Here is a 27,500-nt window from a genome sequence, read left to right on the forward strand (position 1 = left end):
GTGATGATGGTGGTGATGGTGGTGGTGATGATGGTGATGGTGGTGGTGATGATGGTGGTGATGATGGTGGAGGTGGTGATGGTGATGGTGGTGATGAGGGTGATGGTGTTGATGATCATGGTGGTGATGATGGTGGTGGTGATGGTAATGGTGGTGGTGATGGTGGTGGTGATGGTGGTGATGGTGGTGATGATGATGATGGTGGTGATGATGATGATGATGGTGGTGATGATGGTGGTGGTGATGGTGGTGATGATGGTGGTGGTGGTGATGAGGGTGATGGTGATGATGGTGGTAATGATGGTGGTGGTGGTGATGATGGTGGTGATGGTGGTGGTGGTGATGGTGGTGATGATGGTGGTGATGATGATGGTGGTGGTCGTGGTGGTGATGATGGTGGTGGTGGTGATGGTGGTGATGATGGTGGTGGTGATGGTGGTGGTGGTGATGATGGTGGTGGTGGTGGTGATGATGGTGATGGTGGTGGTGATGGTGATGGTGGTGATGATGGTGATGGTGGTGGTGATGGTGGTGGTGATGGTGGTGGCGATGGTGGTGGTTATGATGGTGTTGATGTTGGAGGTGGTGATGGTGATGATCATGGTGATGTTGGAGGTGGTGGTGCTGGTGGTGATGGTTGTGCTGGTGGTGGTGATGATCATGGTGATGTTGGAGGTGGTGATGGGATGATGATGTTGATACAACCCATGGCACCTGGGTCTGTCACGTGACCTCTTCATGCACCTAACCTGGCACAGTAGCCAACCCATGGCACCTGGGTCTGTCACGTGACCTCGTGCACCAAAACGTCTATACTTATCAATGTTATGGTTTATTTGGATATCTACTTATCAATGTTATGGTTTATACGGCATTTTTAAAATGTTATGTTCATACGGCGACAAACTTATCAGTGTTATGGTTAACACTGCTATATACTTATCAGTGTTATGGTTTACGCTGCTACAATCTTATTAGTGTTGTGGTTTCAACTGCTCTATACCTATCAGTGTTATGGTTTACACTGCTGTTTGCCTATCAGTGTTATGATTTACACCGCTATATACGTATCAGTGTTATATTTTTATATTCTTGGTTCTTTCGGTAAAGTCACCACCACGTAGAAGGGAAACAAAATAATAAAAATATAAAACAATAAAATGTGTCACGACGTTTCGACTGCAACACAAGCAATCATCATCAGGTGTGAAACCCCCAGCAAGAAAATTTTTTTTTTTCAAATTTTCTTGCTGTGGGTTTCACACCTGATGATGATTGCTGCTTTGTGTTGCAGTCGAAACGTCGTGAGATTTTTATTGTTTTATATCTTTTATTATTTTATTGTTTCCCTTCTACGTGGTGGTGACTTTAACCACAGAACCAAGAATAATAATTTTATTGTTTTACAATAATTTTATTGTTTTATATTTTAATTATTTTATTGTTTCCCTTCTACGTGGTGGTGGTGACTTTACCGAAAGAACCAAGAATAATAATTTTATTGTTTTACAATAATTTTATTGTTTTATATTTTAATTATTGTATTGTTTCCCTTCTACGTGGTGGTGACTTTACCGAAAGAACCAAAGAATAATAATTTTATTGTTTTACAATAATTTTATTGTTTTATATTTTAATTATTTTATTGTTTCCCTTCTACGTGGTGGTGACTTTAACCACAGAACCAAGAATAATAATTTTATTGTTTTACAATAATTTTATTGTTTTATATTTTTTATTATTTTATTGTTTCCCTTCTACGTGGTGACTTTAACCACAGAACCAAGAATAATTTCATTGTTTTACAAAATTTTTATTGTTTTATATTTTAATTATTTTATTGTTTCCCTTCTACGTGGTGACTTTAACCACAGAACCAAGAATAATAATTTCATTGTTTTACAATAATTTTATTGTTTTATATTTTTATTATTTTATTGTTTCCCTTCTACGTGGTGGTGACTTTAACCACAGAACCAAGAATAATAATTTTATTGTTTTATATTTTTATTATTTTATTGTTTCCCTTCTACGTGGTGGTGACTTTACCGAAAGAACCAACGAATAATAATTTTATTGTTTTACAATAATTGTATTGTTTTATATTTTTTATTATTTTATTGTTTCCCTTCTACGTGGTGGTGACTTTAATCACAGAACCAAGAATAATAATTTTATTGTTTTACAATAATTGTATTGTTTTATATTTTTATTATTTTATTGTTTCCCTTCCACGTGGTGGTGACTTTACCGGAAGAACCAATAATAATTTTTTTATCAATTTTATTGTTTTATATTTTTATTATTTTATTGTTTCCCTATCTACGTGACTTTACCGGAAGAACCAAGAATATTTTATCCCTGCAGTCACGAAAGCTTTCAATCAAAATTGATCAGTGTTATGTTTACACTGCTACTTATCCGTGTTATGATTTACACTGCTATATACCTATCAGTGTTATGGTTTACACAGCGACATACTTATCAGTGTTGTGATTTACAACACTCTATACTTATCAGTGTTACGTTTACACTGCTACTTATCAGTGTTATGATTTACACTGCTATATACCTATCAGTGTTATGGTTTACACAGCGACATACTTATCAGTGTTGTGATTTACAACACTCTATACTTATCAGTGTTATGTTTACGCTGCTACTTATCGGTGTTATGATTTACACTGCTACATACCTACCAGTGTTATGGTTTACACATCGACATACTTATCAGTGTTGTGATTTACAACACTCTATACTTATCAGTGTTATGTTTACACTGCTACTTATCAGAGTTATGATTTACACTGCTATATACCTATTAGTGTTATGGTTTCCACAGCGACATACTTATCTGTGTTGTGATTTACAACACTATACTTATCAGTGTTATGTTTACACTGCTACTTATCAGTGTTACGATTTACACTGCTACATACCTACCAGTGTTATGGTTTACACAACGACATACTTATCAGTGTTGTGATTTACACCGCTAGATCCATAGCAGTGTTATGGTTTACGCCGCTAAATACTTATCAGTGGTATGATTTACACCGCTGTATACTTATCACTGGTATGATTTACACCGCTATATACTTATCAGTGTTATGGTTTACACCGATCTACTATTTGAACCCGAAGAAACTACGGGTGGAGACTGCAGAGGCGTCGCGTGACTCTCCGTGTCCCCGTGTCTCTCTAACCCCGTGTCTCTCTCTCCCCGTGTCTCTCTATCCCCGTGTCTCTCTCCCCGTGTCTCTCTCCGTGTCTATCTATCCCCGTGTCTCTCTCCGTGTCTCTCCGTGTCCCCGTGTCTCTCTCTCACCGTGTCTCTCTCCGTGTCCCCGTGTCTCTCTCCGTGTCCCCGTGTCTCTCTCCCCGTGTCTCTCTCCCCGTGTCTCTCTCCGTGTCCCTCTCTCACCGTGTCTCTCTCCCCGTGTCTCTCTCTCACCGTGTCTCTCTCTCCCGTGTCTCTCTCCCCGTGTCTCTGCCGTGTCCCCGTGTCTCTCTCTCCCCGTGTCTCTCCGTGTCCCCGTGTCTCTCTCTCCTCCCGTGTCTCTCCCCGTGTCTCTCTCCTCGTGTCTCTCTCCCCGTGTCTCTCTCCCGATATGTCTCCGCTGTCTCCGCTGCTGGTGGTGGTGGTTCTCAATCTGGCTCACGTAACGTACGGTAGGTGAACCTAGCCTGGCACACACACACAGATACACTCACACAGACACACACACACAGATATACACAGATACACATACACAAAGAGACACACAGATACACAGACACAGATACACAGACACAGAGACAGACACAGAGACACAGAGACACACACAGATACACTCACACAGACACACACACAGATACACACATACATATACACACAGATACACACAGATACACATACACAAAGAGACACACAGATACACAGACACAGATACACAGACACAGATACACAGACACACAGAGACACAGATACACAGACACACAGAGACACACACAGATACACTCACACAGACACACACACACAGATACACAGACAGATACACATACACAGAGACACACAGACACACACAGATACACAGACACAGATACACAGACACAGATACACATACACACACAGAGACACAGAGAGAGAGACACAGAGAGACACACACAGAGACACACAGAAACACAGAGAGAGACACACATAGAGACACACTCACACAGACACATACACACTCACACAGAGACACACACAGACACACAGAGAAAGACACACACAGAGACACACAGAACCACACAGAGACACACAGAGAGAGACACACACACAGAGACACACAGAGAAACACACAGAGAGAGACACACAGAGAAACACACAGAGAGAGAGACACACACACAGAGAAAGACACACAGAGACACAGAGAAACACAGAGAGAGACACACAGAGAAACACACAGAGAGAGACACACAGAGACACACACAGAGACACACAGAGACACACACAGAGACACACAGAGAAACACAGAGAGAGAGACACACAGAGAAACACACAGAGAGAGACACACAGAGACACACACAGAGACACACAGAGAAACACAGAGAGAGAGACACACAGAGAAACACACCAAGACACACACACAGAGACACAGAGAAAGACACACACAGAGACACACAGAGAGAGACACACAGATAGAGACACACAGACAGAGACACACAGAGAGACACAGAGAGAGACTCAAACAGAGACACAGAGAGAGAGACACACAGAGAGAGACACACAGAGAGAGACACACACAGAGACACACAGAGAGAGAGACACAGAGACACACAGAGACACAGAGAAAGACACATACAGAGACACGCAGAGAGAGACACACAGAGAGAGACTCAAACAGAGACACAGAGAGAGACACACAGAGACACAGAGAGAGAGACACAGAGAGAGACACAGAGAGAGACACACAGAGAGACACAGAGAGAGACACACACATAGACACACATAGACACAGAGAGACACACAGAGAGACACACACAGAGACACAGAGAGAGACACAGAGAGAGACACAGAGAGAGACACACAGAGAGACACAGAGACACACAGAGAGACAGAGACACACAGAGAGACAGAGACACACAGGGAGACAGAGAGACACACAGAGACACACAGAGACACACAGAGACACAGAGAGAGACACACAGACACACAGAGAGACACACACACAGAGAGACACAGAGACACAGAGAGAGACACGCAGGGAGTTCAGTTTTCAGTTCCATTTATTTTGGTATATCCCTGTGAGCCATTCGGCTCTTGAATCGGGTGCAACCACAACAAACACAAAAACTAAAACAAGAAAAAATCCTAAAGTGACTATGTGTGTTGACTGTGCAAACAGAAAATCTAGGAAAAAAAACATCAAAATATTCCTGAAATAGCACCATACACCACCAACTCTGTGTGGAAAAACCCCAGTGGGATGTAAGTCAAACAACAACAATCACAACAACAACCACAAGATAACTTAGATTAAGGCCATCAGTCTAACTCCGTTACTACAACAACAACCACAAGACAACTTAGATTAAGGCCGTCAGTCTAACTCCGTTACTACAACAACAACCACAAGACAACTTAGATTAAGGCCATCAGTCTAACTCCGTTACTACAACAACAACCACAAGACAACTTAGATTAAGGCCGTCAGTCTAACTCCGTTACTACAACAACAACAGCCACAAGACAACTTAGATTAAGGCCATCAGTCTAACTCCGTTACTACAACAACCACCACAAGACAACTTAGATTAAGGCCGTCAGTCTAACTCCGTTACTACAACAACAACCACAAGCCAACTTAGATTAAGGCCATCAGTCTAACTCCGTACTACAACAACAACAACCACAAGACAACTTAGATTAAGGCCATCAGTCTAACTCCGTACAACAACAACCACAAGACAACTTAGATTAAGGCCATCAGTCTACTCCGTACTACAACAACAACCACAAGACAACTTAGATTAAGGCCATCAGTCTAACTCCGTACTACAACAACAACCACAAGACAACTTAGATTAAGGCCGTCAGTCTAACTCCGTACTACAACAACAACAAACCACAAGACAACTTAGATTAAGGCCATCAGTTTGTGAGTTAACAACAACAACCACAAGACAACTTAGATTAAGGCCATCAGTCTAACTCCGTTACTACAACAACAACAAGACAACTTAGATTAAGGCCATCAGTTTGTGAGTTAACAACAACAACAACAAGACAACTTAGATTAAGGCCATCAGTTTGTGAGTTAACAACAACAACAACAACCACAAGACAACTTAGATTAAGGCCATCAGTTTGTGAGTTAACATCAACAACCACAAGACAACTTAGATTAAGGCCATCAGTTTGTGAGTTAATAACAACAACAACAACAAGACAACTTAGATTAAGGCCATCAGTTTGTGAGTTAACAACAACAACCACAAGACAACTTAGATTAAGGCCATCAGTTTGTGAGTTAACAACAACAACAACCACAAGACAACTTAGATTAAGGCCATCAGTTTAACTCCGTTACTACAACAACCACAAGACAACTTAGATTAAGGCCATCAGTCTAACTCCGTTACTACAACAACAACAACAACCACAAGACAACTTAGATTAAGGCCATCAGTCTAACTCCGTACTACAACAACAACCACAAGACAACTTAGATTAAGGCCATCAGTCTAACTCCGTTACTACAACAACAACCACAAGACAACTTAGATTAAGGCCATCAGTCTAACTCCGTTACTACAACAACAACCACAAGACAACTTAGATTAAGGCCATCAGTTTGTGAGTTAACAACAACAACAACCACAAGACAACTTAGATTAAGGCCATCAGTTTGTGAGTTAACATCAACAACAACAACCACAAGACAACTTAGATTAAGGCCATCAGTTTGTGAGTTAATAACAACAACAACAACAAGACAACTTAGATTAAGGCCATCAGTTTGTGAGTTAACAACAACAACCACAAGACAACTTAGATTAAGGCCATCAGTTTGTGAGTTAACAACAACAACAACCACAAGACAACTTAGATTAAGGCCATCAGTTTAACTCCGTTACTACAACAACCACAAGACAACTTAGATTAAGGCCATCAGTCTAACTCCGTACTACAACAACAACAACCACAAGACAACTTAGATTAAGGCCATCAGTCTAACTCCGTACAACAACAACAACCACAAGACAACTTAGATTAAGGCCATCAGTCTACTCCGTACTACAACAACAACCACAAGACAACTTAGATTAAGGCCATCAGTCTAACTCCGTACTACAACAACAACCACAAGACAACTTAGATTAAGGCCGTCAGTCTAACTCCGTACTACAACAACAACAAACCACAAGACAACTTAGATTAAGGCCATCAGTTTGTGAGTTAACAACAACAACCACAAGACAACTTAGATTAAGGCCATCAGTCTAACTCCGTTACTACAACAACAACAAGACAACTTAGATTAAGGCCATCAGTTTGTGAGTTAACAACAACAACAACAAGACAACTTAGATTAAGGCCATCAGTTTGTGAGTTAACAACAACAACAACAACCACAAGACAACTTAGATTAAGGCCATCAGTTTGTGAGTTAACATCAACAACCACAAGACAACTTAGATTAAGGCCATCAGTTTGTGAGTTAATAACAACAACAACAACAAGACAACTTAGATTAAGGCCATCAGTTTGTGAGTTAACAACAACAACCACAAGACAACTTAGATTAAGGCCATCAGTTTGTGAGTTAACAACAACAACAACCACAAGACAACTTAGATTAAGGCCATCAGTTTAACTCCGTTACTACAACAACCACAAGACAACTTAGATTAAGGCCATCAGTCTAACTCCGTTACTACAACAACAACAACAACAACCACAAGACAACTTAGATTAAGGCCATCAGTCTAACTCCGTACTACAACAACAACCACAAGACAACTTAGATTAAGGCCATCAGTCTAACTCCGTTACTACAACAACAACCACAAGACAACTTAGATTAAGGCCATCAGTCTAACTCCGTTACTACAACAACAACCACAAGACAACTTAGATTAAGGCCATCAGTTTGTGAGTTAACAACAACAACAACCACAAGACAACTTAGATTAAGGCCATCAGTTTGTGAGTTAACATCAACAACAACAACCACAAGACAACTTAGATTAAGGCCATCAGTTTGTGAGTTAATAACAACAACAACAACAAGACAACTTAGATTAAGGCCATCAGTTTGTGAGTTAACAAGAACAACCACAAGACAACTTAGATTAAGGCCATCAGTCTAACTCCGTACTACAACAACAACCACAAGACAACTTAGATTAAGGCCATCAGTTTAACTCCGTTACTACAACAACCACAAGACAACTTAGATTAAGGCCATCAGTCTAACTCCGTTACTACAACAACAACAACCACAAGACAACTTAGATTAAGGCCATCAGTTTAACTCCGTTACTACAACAACAACAAGACAACTTAGATTAAGGCCATCAGTTTATGAGTTAACAACAACCACAAGACAACTTAGATTAAGTCCATCAGTTTATGAGTTAACAACAACAACAAGACAACTTAGATTAAGGCCATCAGTCTAACTCCGTACTACAACAACAACCACAAGACAACTTAGATTAAGGCCATCAGTCTAACTCCGTTACTACAACAACAACCACAAGACAACTTAGATTAAGGCCATCAGTCTAACTCCGTTACTACAACAACAACCACAAGACAACTTAGATTAAGGCCATCAGTTTAACTCCGTTACTACAACAACCACAAGACAACTTAGATTAAGGCCATCAGTCTAACTCCGTTACTACAACAACAACAACAAGACAACTTAGATTAAGGCCATCAGTCTAACTCCGTACTACAACAACAACCACAAGACAACTTAGATTAAGGCCATCAGTCTAACTCCGTTACTACAACAACAACCACAAGACAACTTAGATTAAGGCCATCAGTCTAACTCCGTTACTACAACAACAACCACAAGACAACTTAGATTAAGGCCATCAGTTTGTGAGTTAACAACAACAACAACCACAAGACAACTTAGATTAAGGCCATCAGTTTGTGAGTTAACATCAACAACAACAACCACAAGACAACTTAGATTAAGGCCATCAGTTTGTGAGTTAATAACAACAACAACAAGACAACTTAGATTAAGGCCATCAGTTTGTGAGTTAACAACAACAACCACAAGACAACTTAGATTAAGGCCATCAGTTTGTGAGTTAACAACAACAACAACCACAAGACAACTTAGATTAAGGCCATCAGTTTAACTCCGTTACTACAACAACCACAAGACAACTTAGATTAAGGCCATCAGTCTAACTCCGTTACTACAACAACAACAACAACCACAAGACAACTTAGATTAAGGCCATCAGTTTAACTCCGTTACTACAACAACAACAAGACAACTTAGATTAAGGCCATCAGTTTATGAGTTAACAACAACCACAAGACAACTTAGATTAAGTCCATCAGTTTATGAGTTAATAACAACAACAAGACAACTTAGATTAAGGCCATCAGTTTGTGAGTTAACATCAACAACAACAACCACAAGACAACTTAGATTAAGGCCATCAGTTTGTGAGTTAATAACAACAACAACAACAACAAGACAACTTAGATTAAGGCCATCAGTTTGTGAGTTAACAACAACAACCACAAGACAACTTAGATTAAGGCCATCAGTTTGTGAGTTAACAACAACAACAACCACAAGACAACTTAGATTAAGGCCATCAGTTTAACTCCATTACTACAACAACCACAAGACAACTTAGATTAAGGCCATCAGTCTAACTCCGTTACTACAACAACAACAACCACAAGACAACTTAGATTAAGGCCATCAGTTTAACTCCGTTACTACAACAACAACAAGACAACTTAGATTAAGGCCATCAGTTTATGAGTTAACAACAACCACAAGACAACTTAGATTAAGTCCATCAGTTTATGAGTTAACAACAACAACAAGACAACTTAGATTAAGGCCATCAGTCTAACTCCGTACTACAACAACAACCACAAGACAACTTAGATTAAGGCCATCAGTCTAACTCCGTTACTACAACAACAACCACAAGACAACTTAGATTAAGGCCATCAGTCTAACTCCGTTACTACAACAACAACCACAAGACAACTTAGATTAAGGCCATCAGTTTAACTCCGTTACTACAACAACCACAAGACAACTTAGATTAAGGCCATCAGTCTAACTCCGTTACTACAACAACAACAACAACAAGACAACTTAGATTAAGGCCATCAGTCTAACTCCGTACTACAACAACAACCACAAGACAACTTAGATTAAGGCCATCAGTCTAACTCCGTTACTACAACAACAACCACAAGACAACTTAGATTAAGGCCATCAGTCTAACTCCGTTACTACAACAACAACCACAAGACAACTTAGATTAAGGCCATCAGTTTGTGAGTTAACAACAACAACAACAACCACAAGACAACTTAGATTAAGGCCATCAGTTTGTGAGTTAACATCAACAACAACAACCACAAGACAACTTAGATTAAGGCCATCAGTTTGTGAGTTAATAACAACAACAACAAGACAACTTAGATTAAGGCCATCAGTTTGTGAGTTAACAACAACAACCACAAGACAACTTAGATTAAGGCCATCAGTTTGTGAGTTAACAACAACAACAACCACAAGACAACTTAGATTAAGGCCATCAGTTTAACTCCGTTACTACAACAACCACAAGACAACTTAGATTAAGGCCATCAGTCTAACTCCGTTACTACAACAACAACAACAACCACAAGACAACTTAGATTAAGGCCATCAGTTTAACTCCGTTACTACAACAACAACAAGACAACTTAGATTAAGGCCATCAGTTTATGAGTTAACAACAACCACAAGACAACTTAGATTAAGTCCATCAGTTTATGAGTTAATAACAACAACAAGACAACTTAGATTAAGGCCATCAGTTTGTGAGTTAACATCAACAACAACAACCACAAGACAACTTAGATTAAGGCCATCAGTTTGTGAGTTAATAACAACAACAACAACAACAAGACAACTTAGATTAAGGCCATCAGTTTGTGAGTTAACAACAACAACCACAAGACAACTTAGATTAAGGCCATCAGTTTGTGAGTTAACAACAACAACAACCACAAGACAACTTAGATTAAGGCCATCAGTTTAACTCCATTACTACAACAACCACAAGACAACTTAGATTAAGGCCATCAGTCTAACTCCGTTACTACAACAACAACAACCACAAGACAACTTAGATTAAGGCCATCAGTTTAACTCCGTTACTACAACAACAACAAGACAACTTAGATTAAGGCCATCAGTTTATGAGTTAACAACAACCACAAGACAACTTAGATTAAGTCCATCAGTTTATGAGTTAACAACAACAACAAGACAACTTAGATTAAGGCCATCAGTCTAACTCCGTACTACAACAACAACCACAAGACAACTTAGATTAAGGCCATCAGTCTAACTCCGTTACTACAACAACAACCACAAGACAACTTAGATTAAGGCCATCAGTCTAACTCCGTTACTACAACAACAACCACAAGACAACTTAGATTAAGGCCATCAGTTTAACTCCGTTACTACAACAACCACAAGACAACTTAGATTAAGGCCATCAGTCTAACTCCGTTACTACAACAACAACAACAACAAGACAACTTAGATTAAGGCCATCAGTCTAACTCCGTACTACAACAACAACCACAAGACAACTTAGATTAAGGCCATCAGTCTAACTCCGTTACTACAACAACAACCACAAGACAACTTAGATTAAGGCCATCAGTCTAACTCCGTTACTACAACAACAACCACAAGACAACTTAGATTAAGGCCATCAGTTTGTGAGTTAACAACAACAACAACAACCACAAGACAACTTAGATTAAGGCCATCAGTTTGTGAGTTAACATCAACAACAACAACCACAAGACAACTTAGATTAAGGCCATCAGTTTGTGAGTTAATAACAACAACAACAACAAGACAACTTAGATTAAGGCCATCAGTTTGTGAGTTAACAACAACAACCACAAGACAACTTAGATTAAGGCCATCAGTTTGTGAGTTAACAACAACAACAACCACAAGACAACTTAGATTAAGGCCATCAGTTTAACTCCGTTACTACAACAACCACAAGACAACTTAGATTAAGGCCATCAGTCTAACTCCGTTACTACAACAACAACAACCACAAGACAACTTAGATTAAGGCCATCAGTTTAACTCCGTTACTACAACAACAACAAGACAACTTAGATTAAGGCCATCAGTTTATGAGTTAACAACAACCACAAGACAACTTAGATTAAGGCCATCAGTTTATGAGTTAACAACAACCACAAGACAACTTAGATTAAGGCCATCAGTTTGTGAGTTAATAACAACAACAACAACAAGACAACTTAGATTAAGGCCATCAGTTTGTGAGTTAACAACAACAACCACAAGACAACTTAGATTAAGGCCATCAGTTTGTGAGTTAACAACAACAACAACCACAAGACAACTTAGATTAAGGCCATCAGTTTAACTCCGTTACTACAACAACCACAAGACAACTTAGATTAAGGCCATCAGTCTAACTCCGTTACTACAACAACAACAACAACCACAAGACAACTTAGATTAAGGCCATCAGTTTAACTCCGTTACTACAACAACAACAAGACAACTTAGATTAAGGCCATCAGTTTATGAGTTAACAACAACCACAAGACAACTTAGATTAAGTCCATCAGTTTATGAGTTAACAACAACAACAAGACAACTTAGATTAAGGCCATCAGTCTAACTCCGTACTACAACAACAACCACAAGACAACTTAGATTAAGGCCATCAGTCTAACTCCGTTACTACAACAACAACCACAAGAAAACTTAGATTAAGGCCATCAGTCTAACTCCGTTACTACAACAACAACCACAAGACAACTTAGATTAAGGCCATCAGTTTATGAGTTAACATCAACAACAACAACCACAAGATAACTTAGATTAAGGCCATCAGTTTATGAGTTAACAACAAGCACAAGACAACTTAGATTAAGGCCATCAGTCTAACTCCGTTACTACAACAACAACCACAAGACAACTAAGATTAAGTCCATCAGTCTAACTCCGTTACTACAACAACCACAAGACAACTTAGATTAAGGCCATCAGTCTAACTCCGTTACTACAACAACAACAAGACAACTTAGATTAAGGCCGTCAGTCTAACTCCGTTACTACAACAAAACAAAAACATGGCCAAACCAAAAAAACTTTTAGAAATCACCAAAATAAACCCATAAATGCAACGTAACAGTGATCACACAGGGGAACTGTGACCGACTTTTTCACAATAAACTTCATAAACAACATGTAACACCAAAACCCCTAGAGCCATAGCTGGCTGCATCAGTCACTCCACAAACAACAGAAGCATCAGTCGGAGTATCAACATTTTTCCAATTCACCTTTTAAGATCGGCACGCTAAATCAAAATACGGATAATAATTTGCGGCGGTCATCCGGAGTCGAAACAACCTCATTTTATATTGTCAGCTCTTTCGGTAAGGTCACGTTGAAGGGAAACAATGTGAATTACTGCAGCCACTGAAAGCTTTCAATCGAAATGTAACTTTATTTTACTTCAGGCCACTGAATTAGCAAGTGGCAGCTAGTTGTTGTACAACTCCTCTAGAGCGGTTTTGAGCGAAGATCTCGTTGGTAGCGACTTCAGGTTGCAGTTTACTCCTCCGTTCTAACTCTGCCGTTCTAACTCCTCCGATCTAACTCTGCCGTTCCAACTTCTCCGTTCCAACTTCTCCGTTCTAACTCCTCCGTTCCAACTCCTCCATTCTAACCCCTCCGTTCCAACTTCTCCGTTCCAACTTCTCCGTTCCAACTTCTCCGTTCCAACTCCTCCGTTCTAACTCCTCCATTCTAACCCCTCCGTTCCAACTCTGCCGTTCTAACTCCTCCATTCTAACCCCTCCGTTCCAACTCCTCCATTCTAACCCATCCGTTCTAACTCCTCCGTTCCAACTTCTCCGTTCTAACTCCTCCATTCTAACCCATCCGTTCTAACTCCTCCGTTCCAACTTCTCCGTTCCAACCCCACCGTTCCAACTTCTCCGTTCTAACTCCTCCGTTCTAACTCTGCCGTTCTAACTCCTCCGTTCTAACTCCTCCGTTCCAACTCCTCCATTCTAACTCTGCCGTTCTAACGTTGAAGGGAAACAATGTGAATTTCTGCAGCCACTGAAATCTTTCAATCGAAATTTAACTTCATTTTACTTCAGGCCACTGAGTTAGCAAGTGGCAGCTAGTTGTTGTACAACTCTAGAGCGGTTTTGAGCGAAGATCTCGTTGGTAGCGACTTCAGGTTGCAGTTAACTCCTCCGTTGTAACTCCGCCGTTCTAACTCCTCCGTTCTAACTCCTCCGTTCTAACTCTGCCGTTCTAACTCTGCCGTTCTAACTCCTCCATTCTAACCCCTCCGTTCTAACTCTGTCGTTCCAACTTCTCCGTTCCAACTTCTCCGTTCTAACTCCTCTATTCTAATCCCTCCGTTCCAACTTCTCCGTTCCAACTTCTCCGTTCTAACCCCTCCGTTCTAACCCCTCCGTTCTAACTCCGCCGTTCCAACCCCTCCGTTCTAACTCTGTCGTTCTAACGTTGAAGGGAAACAATGTGAATTACTGCAGCCACTGAAAGCTTTCAATCGAAATTTAACTTTATTTTACTTCAGGCCACTGAATTAGCAAGTGGCAGCTAGTTGTTGTACAACTCCTCTAGAGCGGTTTTGAGCGAAGATCTCGTTGGTAGCGACTTCAGGTCGCAGTTTATTGGCGATGGCGTTCCAGACTCTGGGGGGCGGGGGGGGGGGAGCGTCAATATCAAAGAAGACCCGAGGTCAAAATTTGTTTCGTTGAAACGGAGAGGAGATCCAGCAGCAGCAGCGGCGGCTAAGTCTGCGGATTTTTGTTTGTGAGGGCACCGTGAATGAAAATGAGATCCGGGGCGTAAGCCGTCGGACGTTGAGAGACGTTAAGTTTGAGCCAATGTCGAGATCACGGTGGTGAGTCCCACGTGGGCTAACTCTGACGTTCTAACTCTGACGTTCCAACTTCTCCGTTCTAACTCTGTCGTTCTAACCTCTCCGTTATAACTCCTCCATTCCAACTCCTCCATTCTAACCCCTCCATTCCAACTTCTCCGTTCCAACTTCTCCGTTCCAATTTCTCCGTTCTAACTCTGCCGTTCTAACTCCTCCGTTCCAACTCCTCCATTCTAACCCCTCCATTCCAACTTCTCCGTTCCAACTCTGCCGTTCTAACTCCTCCGTTCCAACTCCTCCATTCTAACTCCTCCGTTCTAACCCCTCCGTTCTAACTCTGCCGTTCCAACTTCTCCGTTCTAACTCTGTCGTTCTAACCTCTCCGTTATAACTCCTCCATTCTAACTCCTCCATTCTAACCCCTCCATTCCAACTTCTCCGTTCCAACTTCTCCGTTCCAATTTCTCCGTTCTAACTCTGCCGTTCTAACTCCTCCGTTCCAACTCCTCCATTCTAACCCCTCCATTCCAACTTCTCCGTTCCAACTCTGCCGTTCTAACTCCTCCGTTCCAACTCCTCCATTCTAACTCCTCCGTTCTAACCCCTCCGTTCTAACTCTGCCGTTCCAACTCCTCCGTTCTAACTCCTCCATTCTAACTTCTCCGTTATAACTCTGCCGTTCTAACCCCTCCGTTCTAACTTCTCTGTTCTAACTCCACCATTCCAACTCCTCCGTTCTAACTTCTCCGTTCCAACTCCTCCGTTCAACTCCTCCGTTCTAACTCCTCCGTTCAACTCCTCCGTTCCAACTTCTCCGTTCTAACTCCGCCGTTCTAACTCTGCCGTTCTAACTCCACCGTTTTAACTCCTCCGTTATAATCCCTCCGTTCTAACTCCTCCGTTCCAACTCTGCCGTTCTAACTCTGCCGTTCTAACTCCTCCGTTCTAACCCCACCGTTCTAACCCCACCGTTCTAACTCCTCCGTTCCAACCCCTCCGTTCTAACCCCTCCGTTCTAACCCCGCCGTTCTAACTCTGCCGTTCTAACCCCTCCGTTCCAACCCCACCATTCCAACCCCACCGTTCCAACCCCACCGTTCTAACTCCTCCGTTCCAACCCCACCGTTCCAACCCCACCGTTCCAACCCCACCGTTCTAACTCTGCCGTTCCAACCCCTCCGTTCCAACCCCTCCGTTCTAACCCCGCCGTTCTAACCCCGCCGTTCCAACTTCTCCGTTCCAACTCCTCTATTCTAACCCCTCCGTTCCAACTTCTCCGTTCCAACTTCTCCGTTCTAACTCCTCCGTTCCAACCCCTCCGTTCTAACTCCTCCGTTCTAACTCTGCCGTTATAACTTCTCCGTTCTAACTCTGCCGTTCTAACTCTGCCGTTCCAACTTCTCCGTTCTAACTCCTCCGTTCTAACTCCTCCGTTCCAACTCCTCCATTCTAACTCCTCCATTCTAACCCCTCCGTTCCAACTTCTCCGTTCCAACTTCTCCGTTCCAACCCCACCGTTCTAACTCTGCCGTTCCAACCTCTCCGTTCCAACCTCTCCGTTCCAACCCCTCCGTTCTAACCCCACCGTTCCAACCCCACCGTTCTAACTCCACCGTTCTAACTCCACCGTTCTAACCCCTCCGTTCTAACCCCACCGTTCCAACCCCTCCGTTCTAACCCCGCCGTTCTAACTCTGCCGTTCTAACTCTGCCGTTCCAACTTCTCCGTTCTAACTCCTCCGTTCTAACTCCTCCGTTCCAACTTCTCCGTTCCAACTTCTCCGTTCCAACTCTGCCGTTCCAACCCCGCCGTTCTAACACCCGCCGTTCTAACCCCTCCGTTCCAACTTCTCCGTTCCAACTTCTCCGTTCCGACTTCTCCGTTCTAACACCCTCCGTTCTAACACCCTCCGTTCTAACACCTCCGTTCCAACCCCACCGTTCCAACCCCTCCGTTCTAACTCCACCGTTCTAACTCCTCCGTTCCAACTTCTCCGTTCCAACTTCTCCGTTCCAACTTCTCCGTTCCAACTCCTCCGTTCCAACCCCACCGTTCCGACCCCTCCGTTCTAACCCCTCCGTTCTAACCCCGCCATTCTAACCCCGCCGTTCTAACACCACCGTTCCAACTTCTCCGTTCCAACTTCTCCGTTCCAACTTCTCCGTTCCAACTTCTCCGTTCCAACACCTCCGTTCTAACACCGCCGTTCCAACACCCTCCGTTCCAACACCTCCGTTCTAACACCCTCCGTTCTAACACCCTCCGTTCTAACTCCACCGTTCCGACCCCTCCGTTCTAACACCCTCCGTTCTAACACCCTCCGTTCTAACACCCTCCGGTCTAACACCCTCCGTTCTAACACCCCGCCGTTCTAACACCCTCTCCGTTCTAACCCCACCGTTCTAACACCCCTCCGTTCTAACACCCTCCGTTCTAACACCCTCCGTTCTAACCCCACCGTTCTAACTCCACCGTTCTAACACCCTCCGTTCTAACACCCCTCCGTTCTAACACCCCTCCGTTCTAACACCCCGCCGTTCTAACACCCTCCGTTCTAACCCCGCCGTTCCAACTTCTCCGTTCCGACTTCTCCGTTCCAACTCCTCCGTTCCAACCCCGCCGTTCTAACTCCACCGTTCTAACACCCCTCCGTTCTAACACCCTCTCCGTTCTAACACCCCTCCGTTCTAACTCCTCCATTCTAACTCCTCCATTCTAACCCCTCCGTTCTAACTTCTCCGTTCCAACTTCTCCGTTCCGACTTCTCCGTTCCAACTTTGTTCCAACTCTGCCGTTCTAACCCCCTCCGTTCTAACTCTGCCGTTCTAACTCTGCCGTTCTAACACCCCGCCGTTCTAACACCCCAGGTCTGTACGGCAACCGGCTGAACGCCTTCGTCCGCCACTTTGAGGCCCTCCGGTACGACGCCGAGGATCTGCGTGAGCAGCACGAGAGAGCCAGACGCTCAGGCGGAGGCGCTCACCAGCCACTCACACTCAGCTTCCATGCCCTGGGGAGGTGAGGGGAGTGGCGGGGTGGTGAGTGGGGGGTGGTGGTGGTGGTGAGTGGGGGGTGGTGAGTGTGGGGTGGTGAGTGGGGGGTGGTGGTGAGTGGGGGGTGGTGAGTGTGGGGGAGGGTGGTGAGTGGGGGTGGTGGGTTGGGGGTGAGTGTGGGGGAGGGTGGTGAGTGGGGGTGGTGGGTTGGGGGTGGTGAGTGGGGGTGGTGGGTTGGGGGTGAGTGTGGGGGAGGGTGGTGAGTGGGGGTGGTGGGTTGGGGGTGAGTGTGGGGGAGGGTGGTGAGTGGGGGTGGTGAGTGGGGGTGGTGAGTGAGGGTGGTGAGTGAGGGTGGTGAGTGAGGGTGGTGAGTGAGGGTGGTGAGTGAGGGTGGTGAGTGGGGGTGGTGAGTGGAGGTGGTGAGTGGGGGTGGTGAGTGGAGGTGGTGAGTGGGGGGTGGTGAGTGGAGGTGGTGAGTGGGGGTGGTGAGTGTGGGGGAGGGTGGTGAGTGGGGTTGAGTGTGGGGGAGGGTGGTGAGTGGGGGTGGTGAGTGTGGGGTGGTGAGTGAGGGTGGTGAGTGAGGGTGGTGAGTGTGGGGGAGGGTGGTGAGTGGGGGTGGTGAGTGTGGGGTGGTGAGTGAGGGTGGTGAGTGAGGGTGGTGAGTGGGGGTGGTGAGTGGAGGTGGTGAGTGGGGGTGGTGAGTGTGGGGGAGGGTGGTGAGTGGGGTTGAGTGTGGGGGTGGGTGGTGAGTGGGGGTGGTGAGTGGGGGTGGTGAGTGGGGGGTGGTGAGTGGGGGTGGTGGGTTGGGGGTGAGTGTGGGGGAGGGTGGTGAGTGGGGGTGGTGAGTGAGGGTGGTGAGTGAGGGTGGTGAGTGGGGGTGGTGAGTGGAGGTGGTGAGTGGGGGTGGTGAGTGTGGGGGAGGGTGGTGAGTGGGGGTGGTGAGTGTGGGTGGTGGGTTGGGGGTGAGTGGGGGGGTGGGTGGTGAGTGGGGGGTGGTGGTGGTGAGTGGGGGTGGTGAGTGGGGGGGTGGTGAGTGTGGGGGAGGGTGGTGAGTGTGGGGTGGTGAGTGTGGGTGGTGGGTTGGGGGTGAGTGGGGGGGTGGGTGGTGAGTGGGGGTGGTGGTGGAGGAGGGTGGAGGTGGTGAGTGGGGGTGGTGAGTGGGGGTGGTGAGTGGGGGTGGTGGAGGTGGTGAGTGGGGGTGGTGGGTTGGGGGTGAGTGTGGGGGAGGGTGGTGAGTGGGGGTGGTGGTGGAGGAGGGTGGTGAGTGGGGGTGGTGAGTGGGGGTGGTGGGTTGGGGGTGAGTGTGGGGGAGGGTGGTGAGTGGGGGTGGTGAGTGGGGGTGGTGAGTTGGGGGTGGTGAGTGTTGGGGGTGGTGAGTGGGGGGGTGAGTGTGGGGGGGGGTGGTGGTGAGTGGGGGGTGGTGAGTGGGGGTGGTGGGTTGGGGGTGAGTGTGGGGGAGGGTGGTGAGTGGGGGTGGTGAGTGGGGGTGGTGAGTGGGGGTGGTGAGTGGGGGTGGTGAGTGGGGGTGGTGAGTTGGGGGTGGTGAGTGTTGGGGGTGGTGAGTGGGGGGGTGAGTGTGGGGGGGGGTGGTGGTGAGTGGGGGGTGGTGAGTGGGGGTGGTGGGTTGGGGGTGAGTGTGGGGGAGGGTGGTGAGTGGGGGTGGTGAGTGGGGGTGGTGAGTGGGGGTGGTGAGTGGGGGTGGTGAGTGGGGGGGTGAGTGTGGGGTTGAGTGTGGGTGGTGAGTGGGGGGGTGGTGAGTGGGGGTGGTGAGTGGGGGGTGGTGAGTTGGGGGTGGTGAGTGAGGGTGGTGAGTGAGGGTGGTGAGTGAGGGTGGTGAGTGAGGGTGGTGAGTGAGGGTGGTGAGTGGGGGTGGTGAGTGGAGGTGGTGAGTGGGGGTGGTGAGTGGAGGTGGTGAGTGGGGGTGGTGAGTGGAGGTGGTGAGTGGGGGTGGTGAGTGTGGGGGAGGGTGGTGAGTGGGGTTGAGTGTGGGGGAGGGTGGTGAGTGTGGGGTGGTGAGTGAGGGTGGTGAGTGAGGAGTGTGGTGAGTGAGGGTGGTGAGTGGGGGTGGTGAGTGGAGGTGGTGAGTGGGGGTGGTGAGTGTGGGGGAGGGTGGTGAGTGGGGTTGAGTGTGGGGGTGGGTGGTGAGTGGGGGTGGTGAGTGGGGGGTGGTGAGTGGGGGTGGTGGGTTGGGGGTGAGTGTGGGGGAGGGTGGTGAGTGGGGGTGGTGAGTGGGGGTGGTGAGTGAGGGTGGTGAGTGAGGGTGGTGAGTGGGGGTGGTGAGTGGAGGTGGTGAGTGGGGGTGGTGAGTGAGGGTGGTGAGTGGGGGTGGTGAGTGGAGGTGGTGAGTGTGGGGGAGGGTGGTGAGTGGGGGTGGTGGGTTGGGGGTGGTGAGTGGGGGGTGGTGGTGGAGGAGGGTGGAGGTGGTGAGTGGGGGTGGTGAGTGGGGGTGGTGGAGGTGGTGAGTGGGGGTGGTGAGTTGGGGGTGGTGAGTGGGGGTGGTGGAGGTGGTGAGTGGGGGTGGTGGGTTGGGGGTGAGTGTGGGGGAGGGTGGTGAGTGGGGGTGGTGAGTGTGGGGGGTGGTGAGTGGGGGTGGTGAGTGGGGGTGGTGGGTTGGGGGTGAGTGTGGGGGAGGGTGGTGAGTGGGGGTGGTGAGTGGGGGTGGTGAGTTGGGGGTGGTGAGTGGGGGGGTGAGTGTGGGGGGGGGTGGTGAGTGGGGGTGGTGAGTGGGGGTGGTGAGTGGGGGGTGGTGAGTGGGGGTGGTGGGTTGGGGGTGAGTGTGGGGGAGGGTGGTGAGTGGGGGTGGTGAGTGGGGGTGGTGAGTGGGGGTGGTGAGTGGGGGTGGTGATGGGGGTGGTGAGTGGGGGGGTGAGTGAGGGTGGTGAGTGAGGGTGGTGAGTGAGGGTGGTGAGTGAGGGTGGTGAGTGGCGGGTGGTGGAGTGGAGGTGGTGAGTGGGGGTGGTGAGTGGGGGTGGTGAGTGGGGTGGTGGTGGTGAGTGGGGGTGGTGAGTGGGGGTGGTGAGTGGGGGTGGTGAGTGGGGGGGTGAGTGTGGGTGGTGAGTGGGGGGGTGGTGAGTGGGGGTGGTGAGTGGGGGTGGTGAGTTGGGGGTGGTGAGTGTTGGGGGTGGTGAGTGGGGGGGTGAGTGTGGGGGGGGGTGGTGAGTGGGGGGTGGTGAGTGGGGGTGGTGGGTTGGGGGTGAGTGTGGGGGAGGGTGGTGAGTGGGGGTGGTGAGTGAGGGTGGTGAGTGAGGGTGGTGAGTGAGGGTGGTGAGTGAGGGTGGTGAGTGGGGGTGGTGAGTGGAGGTGGTGAGTGGGGGTGGTGAGTGGAGGTGGTGAGTGGGGGTGGTGAGTGTGGGGGAGGGTGGTGAGTGGGGTTGAGTGTGGGGGAGGGTGGTGAGTGGGGGTGGTGAGTGTGGGGTGGTGAGTGAGGGTGGTGAGTGAGGGTGGTGAGTGAGGGTGGTGAGTGGGGGTGGTGAGTGGAGGTGGTGAGTGGGGGTGGTGAGTGTGGGGGAGGGTGGTGAGTGGGGTTGAGTGTGGGGGTGGGTGGTGAGTGGGGGTGGTGAGTGGGGGTGGTGAGTGGGGGGTGGTGAGTGGGGGTGGTGAGTGGGGGTGGTGAGTGGGGGTGGTGAGTGGGGGTGGTGGGTTGGGGGTGAGTGTGGGGGAGGGTGGTGAGTGGGGGTGGTGAGTGAGGGTGGTGAGTGGGGGTGGTGAGTGGAGGTGGTGAGTGGGGGTGGTGAGTGGGGGTGGTGGGTTGGGGGTGAGTGTGGGGGAGGGTGGTGAGTGAGGGTGGTGAGTGAGGGTGGTGAGTGGGGGTGGTGAGTGGAGGTGGTGAGTGGGGGTGGTGAGTGAGGGTGGTGAGTGGGGGTGGTGAGTGGAGGTGGTGAGTGGGGGTGGTGAGTGGGGGTGGTGAGTGGGGGTGGTGGGTTGGGGGTGAGTGTGGGGGAGGGTGGTGAGTGGGGGTGGTGAGTGTGGGGGGTGGTGGAGGTGGTGAGTGGGGGTGGTGAGTGGGGGTGGTGAGTGGGGTGGTGAGTGTGGGGGTGGTGAGTGGGAGGGGTGAGTGTGGGGTGGTGAGTGTGGGGTGGTGAGTGTGAGGGAGGGTGGTGAGTGGGGGTGGTGAGTGGGGGGTGGTGAGTGGGGGTGGTGAGTGAGGGTGGTGAGTGGGGGGTGGTGAGTGGGGGGTGGTGAGTGTGGGGGAGGGTGGTGAGTGGGGGTGGTGAGTGTGGGGGGTGGTGGAGGTGGTGAGTGGGGGTGGTGGGTTGGGGGTGAGTGTGGGGGGAGGTGGTGAGTGGGGGTGGTGAGTGGGGTGGTGAGTGTGGGGGTGGTGAGTGGGAGGGGTGAGTGGGGGTGGTGAGTGGGAGGGGTGAGTGGGGGTGGTGAGTGGGGGTGGGTGGTGAGTGGGGGTGGTGAGTGGGGGGGTGGTGAGTGTTGGGGGTGGTGAGTGGGGGGAGGTGGTGAGTGGGGGTGGTGAGTGGGAGGGGGTGAGTGGGGGTGGTGAGTGGGGGGATGGTGAGTGGGGGGATGGTGAGTGGGGATGGTGAGTGGGGGTGGTGACACACACACAGTCACACACAGACAGTCACACACACACACAGACACACACAGTCACAACAACAACAATAACCGCCATTCGCCACTAAGTGGCGGTGACGTCACCACGACGCTTGTGCCAGGCTATGTGCACCCTGAGGCCACGTGAAGTGTCGAACGCCCGCTGGCAGGAGGTCACGGGGCAGACCCAGGTGCCACGGGTCGACTGACTGAGATGACTGGCTGATGCACCACCTGTGCCCCCTACTGTGCCAACCTGCTGTGCTTTAGCCACCCGGCGCTCCGCTCGTTGTTGTGAGCGTCGCTCCTCCGCCATCCGTTGTTGTTGGAGGGCGACTGCCTCCAACTGCCCAGTAGCGTCCTTCACGAGCCTCCTCCACAGAGGCCGATCTTGACACTGCTGGTACCAGTCATCGGCAAGTCCACTCAGCTCCACGTCCTCCTGTACCACGTCACTCCATCTCTTCTCTAGCCCGTGCCGCGCCCACTTAGCCCCCTCAATCCGGCCAAACAAAAGCTGTTTCGGCATGCGGTGGCTGGGCATGCGGGCTACATGACCCAGCCATCGCAGCCTTGCCTGCCGGAGGAGCTCACCGATGGGACCCTGCCCAGATCTTTCAAGGATTTGTGAGCTCCTCACACAATCCAGTCTGGTTAAACCCAGGATGGATCGTAGGCAGGCCAGCCTAAATGTTTCTAACCGGCGAAGATGTTCCATTAGGGGGGTCCACGTTTCGCAAGCGTAGAGAAGGGAGGGAATGACCGTGGCCGAGAAGACCTGAAGCTTAGTGCGGAGCGACAGACCAGGTAGCTTCCACACAGCGTTACGCAGCCGATGAAAAGATATTGCCGCTCGACTGATTCGGAGTGAGACCTCTGCTGTTAAACTGGAGCCAGTCATAAGCACACTGCCCAGGTATGGGAAACTCTCCACTCTCTCCACCACTGCCCCATCACCGATTGGGAGTTGTGGGGGTGGAGTGTCCGATGGTACAAAATACCCAGGCAGGTGCTTAGTTTTGGTGGGGCTGATGGTAAGGCCCCACCTCTTAGTGGCACGCTCCAGTCTCAGCAGCAGCGTCTCCAACTCCTCCTCTGACTGAGCAGCTATTACCAAATCATCAGCATACATAACGTGGTTGAGCAATAGGGAGCCATCCCTTGACCGCACCCGGGCATCGATTAGCCTCCCATTATATCTGTACCATATGGAGATTCCCCCGGTACAGCTATTGAAGGCTTCACGAACTACGTGGTCAAAATAGATGTTAAATAATGTGGGAGCCAGAGGACATCCCTGTCGCACCCCAAGGTGTACAGGGAATGGCTCTGACTCCCGGCCACGTAGTTTTACCCGGGCCCGCTCACCATCATGAAGGTCCTTAATGATCGTGAGCAGAGGGTCAGGTACTCCAAAAGCACGAAGAACGACCCAGAGCCCAGGCCTACTGATGGTATCATAGGCCTTGACCAGGTCAATAAAGCAGAGATGTAGGTCTTGTTGGAATTCCCTACACCTCTGCTGTAGCAGACAGACAGAAAATATGGCATCTGTGCAGGACCGCCCTTTCCTGAAACCGCATTGGGGCTCCGCATTGACACACACACATTGACACACACACATTGACACACACATAGACACACACATAGATACACACACACACATTGACACACACACATTGCCACACACACACAGAGATATGTGTATCTGTGTGTGTGTGTACCTGTGTGTGTGTACCTGTGTGTGTGTATCTGTGTGTGTATGTGTATCTGTGTGTATGTGTATCTGTGTGTGTGTATCTGTGTGTATTTGTGTGTGTATCTGTATTTCTGTGTGTGTGTATTTGTGTGTGTATCTGTATGTGTATCTGTGTGTGTATCTGTGTGTGTGTGAGTACCTGTGTGTGTGTACCTGTGTATGTGTGTATGTGTATCTGTGTGTGTGTACCTGTGTGTGTGTGTACCTGTGTGTGTGTGTGTGTACCTGTGTGTGTATGTGTATCTGTGTGTGTGTACCTGTGTGTGTATCTGTGTATGTGTACCTGTGTGTATGTGTATCTGTGTCTATATCTGCATGTGTATCTGTGTGTGTATCTGTGTATGTGTATCTGTGTGTATGTATCTGTATGTGTGTGTATCTGTATGTGTGTGTGTATCTGTGTGTGTGTATGTGTATCTGTGTGTATCTGTCTGTGTGTGTATCTGTGTATGTGTACCTGTGTGTGTATGTGTATCTGTGTCTATATCTGTATGTGTATCTGTGTGTGTATGTGTATCTGTGTCTATATCTGTATGTGTATCTGTGTGTGTATCAGTGTGTGTATCTGTGTGTGTGTGTGTGTATCTGTGTCTATATCTGTATGTGTGTGTGTGTATGTGTACCTGTGTGTGTGTGTATCTGTGTCTATATCTGTATGTGTGTGTGTGTATCTGTGTCTATATCTGTGTGTGTGTGTGTATCTGTGTACCTGTGTGTGTGTGTGTGTATCTGTGTGTGTATCTGTATGTGTATCTGTGTGTGTGTATCTGTGTCTATATGTGTACGTGTGTGTGTATCTGTGTGTGTATCTGTATGTGTACCTGTGTGTGTGTGTATCTGTGTCTATATCTGTATGTGTATCTGTGTGTGTATCTGTATGTGTATTTGTGTGTGTGTGTATCTGTGTCTATATCTGTATGTGCGTGTGTATCTGTATGTGTACCTGTGTGTGTGTGTATCTGTGTGTGTGTGTATCTGTGTCTATATCTGTACCTGTGTGTGTATCTGTGTGTGTATCTGTATGTGTACCTGTGTGTGTGTGTATCTGTGTCTATATCTGTATGTGTACCTGTGTGTGTGTGTATCTGTGTCTATATCTGTATGTGTGTGTGTGTATCTGTGTGTGTATCTGTATGTGTACCTGTGTGTGTGTGTATCTGTGTCTATATCTGTGTATCTGTGTGTGTATCTGTGTGTGTATCTGTGTGTGTATCTGTGTGTGTGTATCTGTGTCTATATCTGTATGTGTATCTGTGTGTGTATCTGTATGTGTACCTGTGTGTGTGTGTGTGTATCTGTGTGTGTATCTGTGTGTGTGTATCTGTGTCTATATCTGTATGTGTGTGTGTGTATCTGCGTGCATGTGTGTATCTGTGTCTATATCTGTATGTGTATCTGTGTGTGTATCTGTATGTGTACCTGTGTGTGTACCTGTGTGTGTGTGTGTGTATCTGTGTGTGTATCTGTATGTGTACCTCTGTGTGTGTATCTGTGTGTGTATCTGTATGTGTATCTGTGTGTGTGTGTATCTGTGTCTATATCTGTACCTGTGTGTGTATCTGTATGTGTATCTGTGTATGTGTGTGTGAGTACCTGTGTGTGTGTGTGTATCTGTGTGTGTGTATATCTGTGTCTATATCTGTACCTGTGTGTGTATCTGTATGTGTACCTGTGTGTGTGTATCTGTGTCTACATCTGTATCTGCGTGTGTGTATCTGTGTGTGTATCTGTATGTGTGTGTGTGTATCTGTGTGTGTATCTGTATCTGCGTGTGTGTATCTGTGTGTGTGTGTATCTGTGTGTGTGTGTATCTGTGTGTGTGTGTATCTGCGTGTGTGTATCTGTGTGTATGTGTACCTGTGTGTGTGTGTATCTGTGTGTGTGTGTATGTGTACCTGTGTGTGTATGTGTATCTGTGTGTGTGTATCTGTGTGTGTATCTGTGTATGTGTATCTGTGTGTGTGTATCTGTGTCTATATCTGTATGTGTATCTGTGTGTGTATCTGTATGTGTACCTGTGTGTGTGTGTCTGTGTCTATATCTGTATGTGTATCTGTGTGTGTATCTGTATGTGTACCTGTGTGTGTGTGTATATATCTGTGTCTGTATCTGTGTGTGTATCTGTGTGTGTGTATCTGTGTGTGTGTGTATGTGTGTGTGTATCTGTGTGTGTGTGTATGTGTGTGTGTATCTGTGTGTGTGTGTATGTGTATCTTTGTGTATCTGTATGTGTACCTGTGTGTGTATCTGTGTCTATATCTGTATGTGTGTGTGTATCTGTGTGTGTGTGTATCTGTGTGTGTGTGTGTATGTGTACCTGTGTGTGTGTGTATCTGTGTGTGTGTGTGTACCTTGTGTGTGTGTATCTGTGTGTGTGTATGTGTCTATATCTATACCTGTGTGTGTGTGTATCTGTGTGTGTGTACCTGTGTGTGTGTATGTGTGTGTGTGTATCTGTGTGTGTATCTGTGTATGTGTGTGTGTATGTGTGTGTGTATGTGTGTGTGTGTATGTGTGTATGTGTACCTGTGTGTGTATCTGTGTGTGTATGTGTACCTGTGTGTGTGTATCTGTGTGTGTATGTGTGTATGTGTGTGTATGTGTACCTTGTGTGTGTGTATCTGTGTGTGTGTATGTGTCTATATCTATACCTGTGTGTGTGTGTATCTGTGTGTGTGTATGTGTGTGTGTGTATCTGTGTGTGTGTGTGTGTGTATGTGTGTATCTGTGTGTGTATCTGTATGTGTGTGTGTGTATCTGTGTGTGTGTGTATGTGTATGTGTGTATCTGTGTGTGTGTATCTGTATGTGTATGTGTGTATCTGCGTGTCTGTAGGTGAAACCGCAGTGGCTGGAGCCCCTTGGTGTCGTCATTTCCCAGATCAACGCCAAGTTCAGCTCCTACTTGAAAACCCTCAACTGTGCCGGAGAGGTGGACCTCTTCACTGACAACGAGGTGATGGGACATCATCAACATCGTCACCATCAATATCATCACCATCAACATCATCAACATCATCAACATCG

The 27,500-nt window shown here is 47.4% G+C and overlaps 2 protein-coding genes and 1 long non-coding RNA gene across 3 annotated transcripts in view; 2 read left to right on the plus strand and 1 right to left on the minus strand.

Annotated features, from left to right (window-relative positions):
* Window positions 1-27,500, minus strand: part of LOC142907476 (uncharacterized) — a 478,656-nt gene that overhangs the window by 172,418 nt on the left and 278,738 nt on the right. The gene's annotated exons all lie outside the window — the stretch shown is intronic.
* Window positions 1-27,500, plus strand: part of LOC142907474 (uncharacterized) — a 44,883-nt gene that overhangs the window by 6,047 nt on the left and 11,336 nt on the right. The window lies entirely within an intron of this gene.
* LOC142907507 (uncharacterized) overlaps window positions 1-27,500 on the plus strand; it is a 39,456-nt gene that overhangs the window by 5,911 nt on the left and 6,045 nt on the right. The window contains exon 3 of the mRNA XM_076057091.1: window positions 27,310-27,429. Within this exon, the coding sequence (XP_075913206.1) occupies window positions 27,310-27,429 (120 nt within the window). The remainder of the gene's footprint in view (window positions 1-27,309; window positions 27,430-27,500) is intronic.

The sequence above is a fragment of the Petromyzon marinus genome, chromosome 79 (genome assembly GCF_048934315.1).
Source record: "Petromyzon marinus isolate PM22_M1 ecotype Great Lakes invasive population chromosome 79, UKy_Petmar_22M1.pri1.0, whole genome shotgun sequence".
NCBI lineage: Eukaryota > Metazoa > Chordata > Hyperoartia > Petromyzontiformes > Petromyzontidae > Petromyzon > Petromyzon marinus.